The 15,462-nt window shown below is 28.6% G+C and overlaps 2 protein-coding genes across 2 annotated transcripts in view; one reads left to right on the top strand and one right to left on the bottom strand.

The window, feature by feature from the left end:
• LOC136971389 (protein phosphatase 1 regulatory subunit 37-like) overlaps positions 1-15,462 on the bottom strand; it is a 116,119-nt gene that overhangs the window by 24,578 nt on the left and 76,079 nt on the right. The window contains exons 5-6 of the mRNA XM_067265836.1: positions 11,468-11,587; positions 2,716-2,866 (exon numbers count right to left, since the gene is read on the bottom strand). Of these exons, the coding sequence (XP_067121937.1) occupies positions 2,716-2,866; positions 11,468-11,587 (271 nt within the window). The remainder of the gene's footprint in view (positions 1-2,715; positions 2,867-11,467; positions 11,588-15,462) is intronic.
• The window catches only part of LOC136971397 (putative methyltransferase DDB_G0268948), a 298,490-nt gene that overhangs the window by 214,982 nt on the left and 68,046 nt on the right, over positions 1-15,462 (top strand). The window lies entirely within an intron of this gene.

The raw sequence follows: 15,462 nt of genomic DNA, 5'->3' as shown, positions 1-15,462 counted from the left end.
AATACAACTGTTATGCACATTTTAATAAAAGGTAGTTGTTAATTATTCAAATACAGTAGAACCTCTATTATCCGGACTAATTGGGGATGAAAGTAGTCCGGATAAGGAAAAATCTGGATAATCGAAAATAATAATAATTGACAGTGCATATAGCATGAATAATTTTTATTTATCTAGATTTATATATAGCTTCAATATTAAATTATTTTTTATTAAGAAATTCAATTAACGATTTTTGTTTACTAGTAAAGCTAGCTGTTCTTTTTGAAGCTGCTAAATTGCGAATACTTTTAACACATATAAGTTGTTCTGAGTTACACTCTTCTTAGCTCTCAAACCACTTCATGGCGACATCTAAGCACTGAAAAGCTTCAGAATGTGTAGGACCAATATCTCTTACTTCGCAAATCTCTTCGTCTTCTCGATCTTGTTCATCTGAGGCAGATATTTCTTTAATTATTTCCTCGTCATTCAAAATTTGGAATCCAGGATCGTTTGCATCGCAATTTAACCACTCGGTTACATCTTCTTTGTCACATTCGGCCCATATTGAAATTTGTGCTATTGCTTCCGCAATGTCTCCTATACCACTTTCTACTGTTACTGGAATTTACTAATGGTCTTTTCAAAATTTTGTTACGTGCATTCCATCACATACAGTACATACATAAACAGTGTCGCAATTTGCCAAGTGCAAATCGGCAAATTCGTACAATTTTTGTTTATTTTGAGCAATCCGGATAATCGAGGTTCTACTGTATGTTTAATTTTTGAGTTATCCTTTCTCTAGATACTTCTGAATCTGCCATTGTCATTAATTCTGTAATAATCAATATGTTAATCAATTGGCTTTAAAATACTCAGAACAAGTTATTTACTATTCTGTGAAAGGCAAATTTGCAGCACTATACTGTTACTTTATTCTTATTGTTTTTATGAATTACATTTGTTGTTTGTTTTCAGGAATTTGTTTTACAGAAAGTCAATTTGATTCTTAAAAGTTCCCAATTCATAACAGTATTTAATTTTTTTCCTGGTTAATCCAACAAAAACTAACATTAACAAAGACCTGATATGTATGCCCCCTTTCTCGTGTGACTTTCATTTCTCCGACATGGTTTGAAATTATTCTTGTATTACAGTTTGTCATAGCCTGCATTATTATACCTGGAGGTGATTTTATTTGTCAACAACTGAAATCTTAATTTTCTGCTTTATCAGATTAAGTTATGTTCTTTGTACCAAATTGTTATTTTCTGTTTCTGCATTGAACAAGTTTCTGGCTTGTAGTAAAATTTAACATAAAAAAAATCATTCCGTTCTAAAGAATTTCTTCCACTTAGGCAGGTTGTCATTTTGTTCAAGGTTTACTGTACAAATTACACGTAAGATATTTATGTATGTACCTCTTTATCTAGATTTGATAGCAAATGATACAGAGAACTTCTACTGTGAGGCCATGCTTTTAAAACATCTTACTGATCATAGTTTGCCAAATTAACAGAATTCATATAAATTTACAAGATTTGTTATTTTACACATAACAAAGATTTATTACGTTTGATTAATAATTATGAAATGCTCGTATGCTTTGTAAAAAACAAATACACTACAAACTTTCCTTAATGAAATAAATTCGGCATTAGATACTTTAATCGAGCACAAAGTAAAATTACAACTAAAAAGACCACTTTCATGCCCAAGCTTATCTTCAAGCAATTGTTGCTATGGATATATTATTTGAAAGAATATGCCTAAGAATGAGCATAGGCTTCAAAATGTCTGTGTTTTACAATCATTCAAGCTTTTATAAAAGTTTGAATATTTTAATAAAAATAGAAAATATGCTATTTTACAGTTACAGACATCAAGAAAGCTGGAAAACAAAATTACGTTTACAGTACATCCTTTGTGATTTAAGCCATTCATTTCCTATTAGTTGAAAAATATAAGTAATGGAATAAAATATGAGTAACATACACATTATTATTATTATAAATATTTCAGAGATAATTCTTTCATTTATCTTATAATTTAAAGAAAAATATAAAACTACTAATGCTTAAAATGAAGTCGTAACCGAAAAATTTTTATAGTGTATAATACTGTACATAGTACAGTGTATTAAATTTCCATTGATTATATTTATTTTTATACCCTTTGACAAAAATTCCATAATATAATTCTGTATGGATAATGTAAAAAGCTAGGATTTCTAAGTACTAAAAGTCATGTAAATACATATCTCCGACAGATAAGAGCACTTTTGCATACAAAATTTGCTGGTTTTCACATTTTTTGAAATGTCCTGCTTTACTTATAAGAGCATATCTCACATCTAAGAGCATTGCCATATGCCAGCTTGTCTTGAGAGTACTGCACTGCTGTGTCAATGTAAATTAATTGTAAATGTACTGATATTCAGTGACATCTCTGTGGTAACTATTATTAAAAAACACAAAATAAAAATAAACGTTCTGATACTACAAAAGCTTTTTTTAAATAGTAAGTTTTTTAGATACTTTACAGAATATACTGCCAATTTTGTTCCATTTATATAAGATTATACACTTATATGTGTAGAAATACCATAGTTATAAAAATCATAACATATGATCTTTAGTGTCTAGATATCCTAGCTTTAGCAATATATAAGCTATATTTTTATGTATACTAATTAAATGTAAGTAAAAAAATTATATATAAAATTTTTACCTAGAATAACAAGTGGTCTTCCTGTAAGACCACAGTTTTCCATGTGTAAAGTTACCAAATTATTTCCTGTTCTTAATGCTCTTCCAAGTATTAATAATGTTTGCTCATTTTGTTTTGTACCTTTCGCATCCAAGTAATGAAGACATGTTGTCTAAACAAAAGAAAATATATATTATAAATTATATAAAATTAACAAGAAGAATTTAAATAATGATTTTGATTCCTCTTATTTTACTAATTTTCAATTTATGGATAGATTTCATTCAAACTTACTGAATATTAATAGTTAAATTCGTATTTCAAAATTGCAAATGATAAGAGAGAATATAGACTAGAGAATATAAATTTACTGGACTTACTTGATTATAGTAATACAAAGTAATCAATATTTTAAATAATAAAAAAAAATAATTTTATTTAAATTAAACAAATATTTTTCAATCAGATGTCTTCAGGCAGTATGTAATTAAAAAAAAGCCAGCTTCAAAATCAATATTTTAGTGTTGTTCTTTTATGTATATATTATTTGAAGATGCCTATTCAATAAATATGTAAAAGTACTTGTTTAACTTAAATTAAATCACTATTTATTACTATTACATATTATTCATGATTCAGTTACTTTATTAGAAGCAATTGAATCATGGACAATAACATGCAGCTGCTCCAACCAAACTTTAACTGTTTTTAAAATAATCAGTTAATTTCCTTCTGAGCCACCTGTCTACATTAAATTTAAAATTTACTCGAATAAACCTGAGTAATATTTGAACAATGAAAGATAACTGCATCTCATATATTGTATAATTAGAAAATGGAGAATTTTTATCAAATAAAAAAACCTAGAATTAAAAACATGCAAACTTAATTATAGAAAAAGGATTTTATTAAGTAACGTGCTGAAATCTTACCATTTTAAAAGAATTTATGGTAATATTCTGCCATTAGATCTTTATTATTAATGCTCCAAATTGATGTCAATATACTGAAATTTATAATTAGTTTATATATGTCAATTCATTATATTTTACTTTAATTGTGCCATCAAAAGTTCTTTAGCGTAAGAAAATTTGAAATTATAAGCTAGTTTCTCAAATTATATAATATTTTTAAAAACTCCTGATATATTATAATTATAATTATTTAGTTATTATGATTGCTGTCTATAGAAAAAGAGTTATAACATGTCGGCCGATTCTATTATATGAAAAAGCAGAGAACTTAAACTGAAAATAAAAATATATGATATATGATATCTAAAAGATAAAACAAAAATCACAAAAAGTAAATTATTACTGAATGCCTGAAGTCAATGTGTCCAACTAGTATGGAAATCTTAGAACTGGCATCATGAATGTATGATTTATGTATTTGTATAGGGCTCTTATGCTTAAGGAGATTTAGAGAGAGTTCAATACTTGACTAATACTCAGCCTCGGCATCTTGAAAATGTCTCATATTTTATATTTAGCATTGGGTCCCGTAAAATATGGAGCCAGTTCTATGTAGCCTATCGAATTTTATTATTGTTTAACATGGCGATTCCCAACTGGAGGTACGCACTTGGTGGTTTATGGGTATGCAAAAATGAAAATTAATAATGGCAGATTTACTATAAGAATATTTGGGTTCTGTTTTGAGGCCTTTTGTGATGTCACAGTAGTTGATGCTTAGTTTTGTTGATAAATAAATATATAATTTTATTTTTATTATATTTATCTGTGACCTTCCTCCAATGCTATTTGATTTAATAAAACTTTTTACATGCAATTATGCAGCAACATATAATTAACCAAGGCACCACTGTTTGACTAACACATGAAATAAAACTTAGCAGAAATGGGCTTCCAAGGTGTATACAAGTCAAAAAAGGTTGGGAAATGCTCTTTAACTCTATGTTGTGATTGCAATATGTTCACCTGTACATTTCTAGAATCAATATTTTGCTCACATTAAAGTTCCAAAGAACTACTGATAAGCCTGCTGTTCTGGCTGTTTAATTTAATCTATATTGTCATGTATTGCAAATAAAGCATGTATATATGTGTATTTTTGATTATTTGAAAAATAATCAAAAATACACATATATACATACTTTAGAAACCTGATAGTTTCTTTATGAAATACAAAAAAATATATATAAAATGATGACAAAGAAATAATTCCACATCTGGTTATCTGACTAATGATGTAACGACTAAATAGAAAAACTTGTAGGTCAGTATACTGCACCTACAAGTACAATTATTCACATTTGGCATGCATGTGAATAACTGTCCACCTGTGCTCTAGTAACGATTACAAGAACACCATGCAATTCTTATATTCAATTCATATCATGTTTTTTAAAGTTTCAAAGCTTAAGCTGGGCCCTTGAGTAGGCCCATAAACATTTCTCAAATAAATATATAAACAAAACAGTTTGATTTCTTTAAAGCAGTGGCATGCGGCGATAGGGAAGCTGTGCAGGCCCTGGATAGAATCATTGGAAGCATTATATGATATTTTGGTGCATAGCATCCACGAGCTAAACCGCACGAGGTTGGTGCTCTGCATAGTGCACGTGTATAATCTGGCCGCTTTACACCATTCAAATATTTTCGCCGTGGAAGCTATTCCGTATTCGACAATACGGCACTTCCATTGAGAATATGCATATATGAATTTATATTCGAATATACAATAACAACCTTATCATTTTTTTTCACATGTAGTATAGAAATTTGTAATAAGATACATAATGTGGTTATAATAACATATTAATTTTAATTAATTCAAAGTACATTAAAATATAAAAATAATTGCGCAATATGTATTTATATTTTAGAAAATACAAGGGTAGCAATGCTTCAACAGCTTCCATGGATGGCACACCACTACTTTAAAAAAAGCTATATTTTTTTATTGCATTGACACTTAGACATGGTACCAAGTATTACAAAAATTTACAAAAATTTTATTTCGTGTGAAAGATTAATTTATGTGATGAAATAATATTACTAATAACAAAATCAGTTTCATCTGAATTAGAAACACATATACAGCGGCGGCCTTAATGATTGCGAGGCTCCGGGCGGCAGATCTTTGCGAGGCCCCGGGCGGCAGATCTTTGTGAGGCTCTTGTCCTTTGTGCAAAGTATGTGAATTGAAAATAGATATTTCTGATGATTGACAAGAAATGCAAAAGTTATAAATAAATAAATTGAAAGTGTTAAAATATTATATTAGAAGATTTATAAAAGTTAACAGTCATAAAGACAACAAATTAGTAATGATGCTAAACTAAGGTACATAAATGCCTTAAAAGATATATGCAGGGATTTAAAAATGATATTTGCAGCTTATAACTAATAGCTAAGGATAAAATAAAAAGTTTTAAATATCAACTTTTTTCTACTCGAGTTGTTGAGCGAGGCCTCGGGCAATTGCCTTGCTCGCCACTCACTAAGGCCGCCACTGCACATATATAATATATAAGTTCTAAGATTAATCTGTTACTTTTAAGTTGAATATTTAGTGATAAAATATTCTTCAAGACCAAAACATTTCATCATCTGATCAACATTCCATTAAATATAATAAAGATAAATTGAAATGAATGGAGAATATTTTAATTTATGTTCATTACATTGAAAATAATTATGATAAATATTCAACTTCTACATCCCATTATTAAACACATGGTTTTATTGATAATTATGGAGTTGGTATTTAATTAGTAGAAAGATCAGAAAATTTAGAAACTGGTGATATATATTTATCTAAAAACCAGAATTAAGAAAAAGATAAGAAAAACATCAATTTTATATTCACAGATTTTAAAAACCTACAAATTATTTAATAATATTAGTGATATTAAGTAAGAGAATATAAAAAAAATTATATATTTTTGTTAAAATAAATTAAAAATTGTCATCTGATTTCATCTGAATTGTTTTAATTTTCTAGTAAGTAAGATTTCCATTAGAATTGTATTTTGCTGAATCTTCATTTGTTTTGGTTTTTGTAATAAACGAAAGGTTACTAAGGGCTGTCAATAAATTATGTCCATATTTTACTGAAATTTTTATTCCTCCTCCTCCCTCTTGTCCCAGTTTGTCCATGTTTCCATAACTCCCTCCCCTCTTTGGACATCCAACAAAACTTGACTCTCCTTAAAACCTTTATCACTTTATGAATATAAAGGTGTTATACAGGTAACCCCCGTATAACACGGGAGTTACGTTCCAAAAAATTGCCGTGTTATGCGAATTCGTGTTATACAAAATAAAGAACTAGTACAAAAAGGGGGGGTTAGGTTCCAAAAATTAAAAAACATGCTATTATATTTTCATAATTAAGATAAATATCTTTATGAAAATTTTTTAAGAAGTGATACATATTAATATAAATTAAATAATGTTCTTGTCGTCATCACTAAGCACTATTAACCGAAAATTTTTAATCTACATAGCCAAAAAGGAGACACAATTAAAGTCTTAAAGTATACTTGTAAAGGTGTGGATTGTCCCAACGGTCGGAGGTGTGGTTCAATGCCTAAGAACCGGTGACAGAATAAAGCAAGTATGGAATAAGGGAAAAACATCTGGCAACACCAAAACAAGTTTAGAGAAGGATCACGCGTATCAACAGAAGGTGGGAAAAGAAAATTTACATACTGTACTTAAGTACTAATAGTTCACGAAAATTATGCATGAAAATCTGATAGTACGTATGCACTCGAATGAAAAATGTCAAATGAGGTATCTTTTGCACTTAAAAGCTTTATCACATTTATTAAAACTGTTGTACGGGGATTTCCCTAATTTCAAATTAGATAAAGTTCACTTTTAATGGTTTTTATTACATTTCATGTTGTACGAGGGTTTTACCCAATTCTCGAACCGTGTTAGAGTGAATCCGTGCTATAGAAGTGCCATGTTATATTGGGGTTACCTGTATACCATAAGTAAAAATGAAACACACAAGAAATTCTGAAATAAATATAATAAAATGCATAAACTGTATAAAATTTAATAAAATAAACAAACATTCACTAAAGCTCAACTCTCCCCTCCTCCTTGTCCGACTGGTTGTACCCCCTTCCTTCCCTTCCAGTGTGAACGTCATTTATGGACAGCCTCTAACAATAAGATCAATATAATTGAAGAGTATTAATAATACTAACAAAAAGAATATTCAGCTAGACAATATGATCAGAAAAAACAAAAAACCATTAAATTAATCAAAAACATTTGCTTTCCAAAATTAAATGCTGTATTTTAAAGGTTTTTGGTGTTTTCTGATTAACATTATTGTCAGAAAGCTTGCATATAGTATACACTCTTTGACAAAAAACTGAAGCACACTGAAGCATCCTATCATGAAATTGTGTGCATCTAATATGAATAAAGAGATGAAAAATTGATAATAATTTCAAGGCAAACAGATTCCTATTTTGGAAATATCATACAGATCAGTATATAGTAAAACCATCTCTGACTACAAAACAGGTGGCTGCTTGGTATGGAATCAAACAAAGCTTAGTTGTTGCTCAATGGAAATTTTTCCAAGCCTGCTACAATTGCTGTTCAAGATGTTAAGATTCCCTGATGACTTCAACTGATTATTTAACCATTCATTGATGATGAAACTGTTATCAATAAACCAACAAATGCCTAAATAATCGGGCTATTATATGGCTATAATTAAATAATAAAAACAAATGAATTTGGTATAGAGATGGCACCTAACGCTTACCTCTATACCAAATTCATTTGTTTTTATTATTTAATTATAGCCATATAATAGCCCGATTATTTAGGCGTTTGTTGGTTTATTAATATAGGGGACTTTGAGATGTATTATATTTAGAAACTGTTATCATTTGCAACTTTGTCTACTTGGAACATACAGTATTTACATACTGAAATTGAAGGTTTTAGGAATAGTTTAAGAGAGTGCTTCAATTTTTATGTCAAAAAGTGTAAAAACAGAAAAGTGAAAATTTAGAGTAAAAATTATATAAAATATGTTACGACCCGATAATTTGGCTTTGGTTGGTGTATTGCTTTAATGTATATATAAAATATAATTATCAAATGGAGAAGAGAAATTGAAGAGATTTTACATTCATAGCATACTAAAATCATGAATAGAATAAATTGTAAGAGTATCATAAGATGAGTGTTACAGCAAGAAAATAGACTTAAGCAAAATAGCTTTATGATAAAAACATAACAGCAATGCTAAAATAATGTTAAGCTTTTTTAATCAAAAAATTTGAAGATTTGAGAATAACAGAAAAGTTAATAATGCATTTAGGATATTATAAAGAAGATACCATTGTAACTGTTAGGAAAGAAACCATAATGTGACTCATGAATATAGGCATTTACAGCGTCGGATTAAGCCTCTAGCGGGCCCTAGACAAAATTTAAATTGGGGCCCCATTTAAATAAGTTGCTTCTAAACAAATCTTAAATAATGTCACTTAAAATTTTTATTAATAATAGAAAATACAAACACTAATACAATAATAATTGTACAACAAAACAGTTTCTGGTACAACAAAAAATGTATATAATTTTAGCCATTTAAATTTTTCGTTTTTGGATTTTCATTTCAGAAAATTGATCAATCTATCCGTTCAAGTGTGTCTCTTTCTTTAGTAAGCATTGTTAAAGACAGCCTTTCCTGTCCTATCGAATTTCTTAAATAATTTTTAACTCGTTTTAAAACAGAAAGATTCTGCACTGAAGCCGGACCCTTCCGAATTATGGGGCCTAGACATTTGTCTAATTTGTCTATTGGTTACTCCGGCCCTGGGCATTTACTGTATATAACTTAAATAATAGCTGAAATTAAAGAAGTTATATTATTATTTATTATATATTATTACTAACAAATAATAATAATAATTATTATATATATTAAATTACTAAATAATTACAAGTTGTATAAAGTTAAATTTTAAAATGAAAAAATTTGCAGTTTAATATATTTATAAATTAAAAATTAGCTTTTATGTATATTTTTCAACTTTCCACCTAGTGAACACTAAAAGGACTTTTTCTTGCACTCATTGTGAGTTCTGTAGACTCACAATAGGGCTGGATGAAGAAAGTTGAGACCTAAGACATCTGGAACAGACTGCCAACAAAAAGTTCTTGAAGGTCCTGACATAATTTGAACCCACTTTCCTACGATGGCAGGCTTATGCCTTTATCACTTTTGGCCATCCAGCCTTCAGAGTTTGTATGCATTAGACTCATATGTTGTAATTTGTAGATAAAATAATAATACAAATAGTTCCTAAATAGATCTTATTGTATAACAATGTGAATCCATCTCTGTAAATCATCTGCAAACCATATAATCTGGTAGACGTATCTCACAGCAAGTTGCTGTGAGATACTTCTACCAGATTATATGGTTTACAGAGACAAATTCATATTGTGATACCATACAGCAAGCCGATTATATACTAAAAAACTTCTTATTGTAATCAGTTTTATGAAATATGGATAATAACAATAAGTTTAAGAAGTTTTGAAAAGCAAGCAAACAAAAAATTTTCCACATTAATTCTATAAAATTTCAAATATCGTTTAAAAACATACATTTGAAGTATAAGAAAATGTAAAACAAAACAAGAACTGGTTATAAACATAAAAAAATAACCTTTTTCTCTTTCTAGAAAAATGCTTATTAATGGAACAAACAAAAGTTTTTGGCCTGATTTATTGTTCTACCTCAAGTCTACTGTCAATTCTAATATAAAAAAATAGAACTTTTTTATATTAGCATTGATGGTAGACCTGAGGTAGGCCTATAAATCAGGCTGAAAAGTTTTGTTTGTTCCATTAATAAACATTTTTCTGGAAAGAGGAAAAGGTTATGTTTTGATATTTGCATTTGAAATATGTTGGAAATAAGCCAGTTGGTGAAGTTATCAGTATAACAATGTTTTTATTATATTATATTTCATGTAAACATTGTGATTTATTCAATTTTATTTTACATACTTGTATTAGAATTAAGATGCAGAGAAAAAATTCTTGATTAATATATCAACAATGTTATAATTAGAATATTCTTGTATTAGAACACACAATTACTTTAATGTCAATAAATGTTTTAAAAACATGAAATTTATGAAACAATATTTAAAATTAGAAAGTAATACAATATCAAATGGGTTATATGTTTTATTTATAGTACTGTAATTGAAGAAAAAGAAGAACTTTATCATAATATATACAATAATATTAATAAAATTTGAAGAAAAGTATAAAATTAAAGAATTCAAATATTTTTTTCACATAAAATACTTTTGAGAGGACTCAGAATTATATTATTGCAATTAATTTGATGATTTTGTTAATTTAATATAATCTTTATGAATTTATGTAACTTAGTGTACTTGTAAATCTTCTATATAAAATGAACTAGTATACTAAAACATTAAAAATAAATAAATATTTGGTATTTAAGTTTTAAGCAATGGTAAAGCACAAAATTTATCTATGATATTTGGGTTATTTCAGCAAAACATTATCACTGCTGAAATAAAACTGCTATTAAATATAACAGCAAAAAGTATCTAAGATAATAGCAGTCAAATTTATATAATATTGGTGTAATTTTATTTTAAATGTAAGTTTTGAAGGCTCTCAAATTTTAGTAAAACTTAATTTTGACCTTATATATATTTAAAATATTATATTCTTTATTTTACAATCATTTAAAGATTTAAATGAAAAAACAATACCTTTTTCAACATCTTTGCACATGCTTGCCAACCTCTGTAATCGATACTTCTATTAAAAGATATATTTAATTCCGATGCTGATTCGTAATAGTCAATCATATCGAACACAGCAGCAGAACCCTGAAAAGATTATTAGATCAGTGAAAGTAATTCCTTAATTCAATTAATATTTTTCTTTATTATAAAATATAACAATATAAATTTATAATGTTTTAATCTTATAATTTTAAGATGTAAGACTATTATCTAATAAAAAATAAGTCTTTCAATACAGGTATAGTGAGGGAGGGTAGAGAGGAGAATATGTTCTAACTGCTACTGTATATGAGTAATAGAAATTTCAATTATCTCAATTCAGATCGTTTTAGTTTAAATGATTCTAACTGCTAACCAAACTACTGAATATTTGGCTACTTTTTACACCATTACAATTACTTCTAACTTAACTATGTTTCACAAAAAGCAGATTATCTGTTAGAAGACGACACTATCAACAATCAATTACTCGTTGACAAAGGAAGTAAATAACTCAACAAAACTCAATAAATTGTTTCTCTTGCAATAACAAAAGTGAAAAACAAGTGCACACTTAAATACCATAATAAAAATTGTTTTAGTTCAATGAATTTGGTTAGGATAAGAAAATATTCCTGTAGAGAACCAAGTTATTTAAAATTATGAATATTACAGTTAGTTTCAAAAATTATTATACCATATTTATTCAATTACAAGCCGACACCGACCCCACGAAATCAAAAAGAAAAATAAATAAAACATGAAAATTTTAAAATCAAGTATAAGGAATAATTTTAGACCATATTAATTGTTCAGTTGCTGTCATCGGATGATTCAGATTTATAGTCACTTGATTCTTTTTTGCTATCTTTGCACAGAGCACCATCTTTTGTGCCATCAAGCACATTCAAGATTGAACACTCCAAACTTTCGATTATGTCAATAAAGGGTGTAACCTACTTTACCGACGGTATTAATAATTCCGACTTAAGCCGAGGGATGGTTTTCGAACCACGAAAAAATTAATAAAAGGTCGGCTTGCAATCGGGTAAATACAATATAGTATAATAAATATTTTATTAACTTTATTTTTCAAAATTAGAATCAGCTAATTACTGTATTGAAATAATATGTTTTATATTTTAATATTGTATGAAATAGTTTTAAGTAAATTGTATAAACTGAAAATTTGGTAATCTTATCACAAAACTTGGTGATGCAAGCATTTACACGTTCTTTAAGGATCTGATTTTATAAAGCATTGATTTCATTTGATACCTTCAAAATCAACAATTTATGCATCATCATCATACTCATTATCAACTGCAAATAATAAAATTTTCCTCTTCATACTCTTCTGCTTCTTACTAGCTTTACTACAATAGTTCTCGACTAGGCTGTCTAGCGAGTTCGGCTAGGTCGGCAAGATGTACGATGTCAGAATATGATAGTATTATAACATATGTGAAAATGATACCCTCAAAAAGAAGTTAATAGGAGAACAAGTATTTTATGGATGTGCCTAAAAAATAAAGACAGTTTGTATAGTAATACAAAATAGTAAGGAGAGCATAGTAAATCTCTCCAAGTGCTGTACTATAAACATAATCCAAAACCTCATTGTTAGAAGGAAAAAACACTAATTTACCAAAAATGCTGAAATGGTTTTAAAACATACAAAATCAACCATTTTAACTGTAGAAGAAGAAGCTACTGGTATAAGTTTTGCATTTCGTAATCATAGTATGTTACCTCTAGATGATTATCTTTTCTATTTCTAGATACCACAATTTTTGTAATTTTACTATTATGTAAATTATTGCGGGTAGTTGACTGTAGGAAAGATAAAATCTCTGACTCCAGCAGTAGTTTACAAGTAAAGGTATACTGTGAGATGTATGCTTCGGTCTTTGAGGAACTTTTTTTATCAATGTGGACTGGATTTAGTGCTGAAACATTGTCCTTTAAAATATTTGTATTAAAATGACTCACATTAGTTACATCATTGTTTACAAAAATAACATTAGCAGATTGCCAACTGTAAGATTAAATCAAAAAGAAATTCAAGCAATATCATAGAAGCTACTTTCATGATGAAATTGCAGAATTTATAACTGATTTGTTTGTTGCTATTAATAAAACAGCCAAGTACTTACAAAACCATAGCTGCTGAATTTTTTAGTAACTTGCTCAAAATTTTACCATATAAAATCCATACTATTTTGACAGATAACAGTTTACAATTACCAACCTGAACTACTATAAGTATACTTTTAAACACTTATTTGATAAAGTTTGCAATAAAATGGTACTGTATGGCGGTGAACCCAGGGTCTGAACTAGAGGGGGTGACTCATATTAGTTTCAAGGAAGTGAGGAGAGAGAGTGAGATTTCATGGCAGATGGCTCTAGTCTAGTCACAATATTAATTATTCAAACTGATACTAAATTGATATGTCTGTGTGTCAATTACTACACTCTAATACCATTGTTTGACAAAAGTTAGCTATCCAAGCTTGGACAAATGAACAAGTTGAATTTATGAACAAAATTATAAGGGATTAATTAAGCGCTACAAAAAAATAAAAAATCCAGCAAGAAATACAAAAGTGTATAAAAGCTTTTGTAAATTTCTGTATTTCCTGCTGGATTTTGTTTTTTTTTTTTCGTAGTGCTTAATTAGGCTACATATATCCAGTTTGTGTCATTGAAACTATAAGGGATTCTACAGTTAAGAACCTTATTATCAGTCACACCAACACTCAAAAAACACTTTATAACTTTGTTACGACTTATAATTTTGCTTAAAGACTCAAAACCCTTAAATGTTTTACCCCTTACAAATTTATATGTCAATAGTAGACAAAATCACCTGCTTTATTTATACTTTATTCACCCATCACGCTCTCAGACCATACTTCCTTACAATTTTAGTGTTAAAACATTCACAGGAAAATGCATAACTTAAAATAAGGGAAAATACCAGTTCTGTAGCCAAGAATAAATAATTGATGGGCTAGATGGACAAGCCAATAAAACTAACTAAAGTCACTAAAATCCTAAAATTCGGCAGAGAAGTTTGGAGGTGCTAACATTTTCATCCATGTTGAACAGACATCATCAGACAAACCAATCCCCAACTGTTGAAACAACAAGGGATTGCTGTACATGTGTGAAGAAGAGATGACATAATTAGGGGAGGAAGGAGGATAGTAAGAGTTGTAGTTCAAAGAAAGACTTCCACACTCCTTCCTAGGGAGGAAGTCTTTCTTTTCCATTATCTGTAATGTAAATAGAGTAAACTCCAAAGAGATGAAGATGATCATAAGGATCTTTATAATTCCAGAGTAGAACATTTTATTTCCTTTAAATAGGCCTATACATTAAGCTAATTTTTTTATAGTTAATTTTAATATTTTCAACTGAAGTGGGCTAATCTTTTTGTCAATTATAAGATTATAATTATGCAGAATATTGAGTGGATGTTAATATCATTTATATTTTCTGCAAAATACTAGAAAAAAAAAGTATTTTCCCACTTTTTGTCAATTTTTAGCTGTCCTACTGATGAGTTCTTTTCCAACACTGTTTAGCCATTTTTATTAATTTCCTCACAGCTGTGGGAGTTGCAAAGATCCATAGTGTGAAAATTTACAGGGGTGGATGAAATTGATTACCATGAGAGACAGACGAACAAGAGGGACACTTAAAACTAATTTTATGTACAAAAATATATATACAGTATCTCCATACACTTGGCGTATAGGCAGCACATGGCGGTTTACACCAAGAGTCTTTCAGTGTAAAAAAACAAAAACTAAAATTCAATAAACAGTCTAAAAATGTTCACTGGGTAATATTGTATACCGGCAACTATTTCACTTATCAAAAATATATATCGTGCTTCACAAGTCTTTTCTCCGACGTAAACTTTGACAAATCCACAAAGGATTACAAATCCACAAATTTTCTCCAACGCA

The sequence above is a fragment of the Centruroides vittatus genome, unplaced genomic scaffold (assembly GCF_030686945.1).
Source record: "Centruroides vittatus isolate TY-2023 unplaced genomic scaffold, ASM3068694v2 contig_1051, whole genome shotgun sequence".
Taxonomy (NCBI): domain Eukaryota; kingdom Metazoa; phylum Arthropoda; class Arachnida; order Scorpiones; family Buthidae; genus Centruroides; species Centruroides vittatus.
Note: the sequence above shows the minus strand (reverse complement) of the source record. Positions and strands in the feature narration are given on the sequence as shown.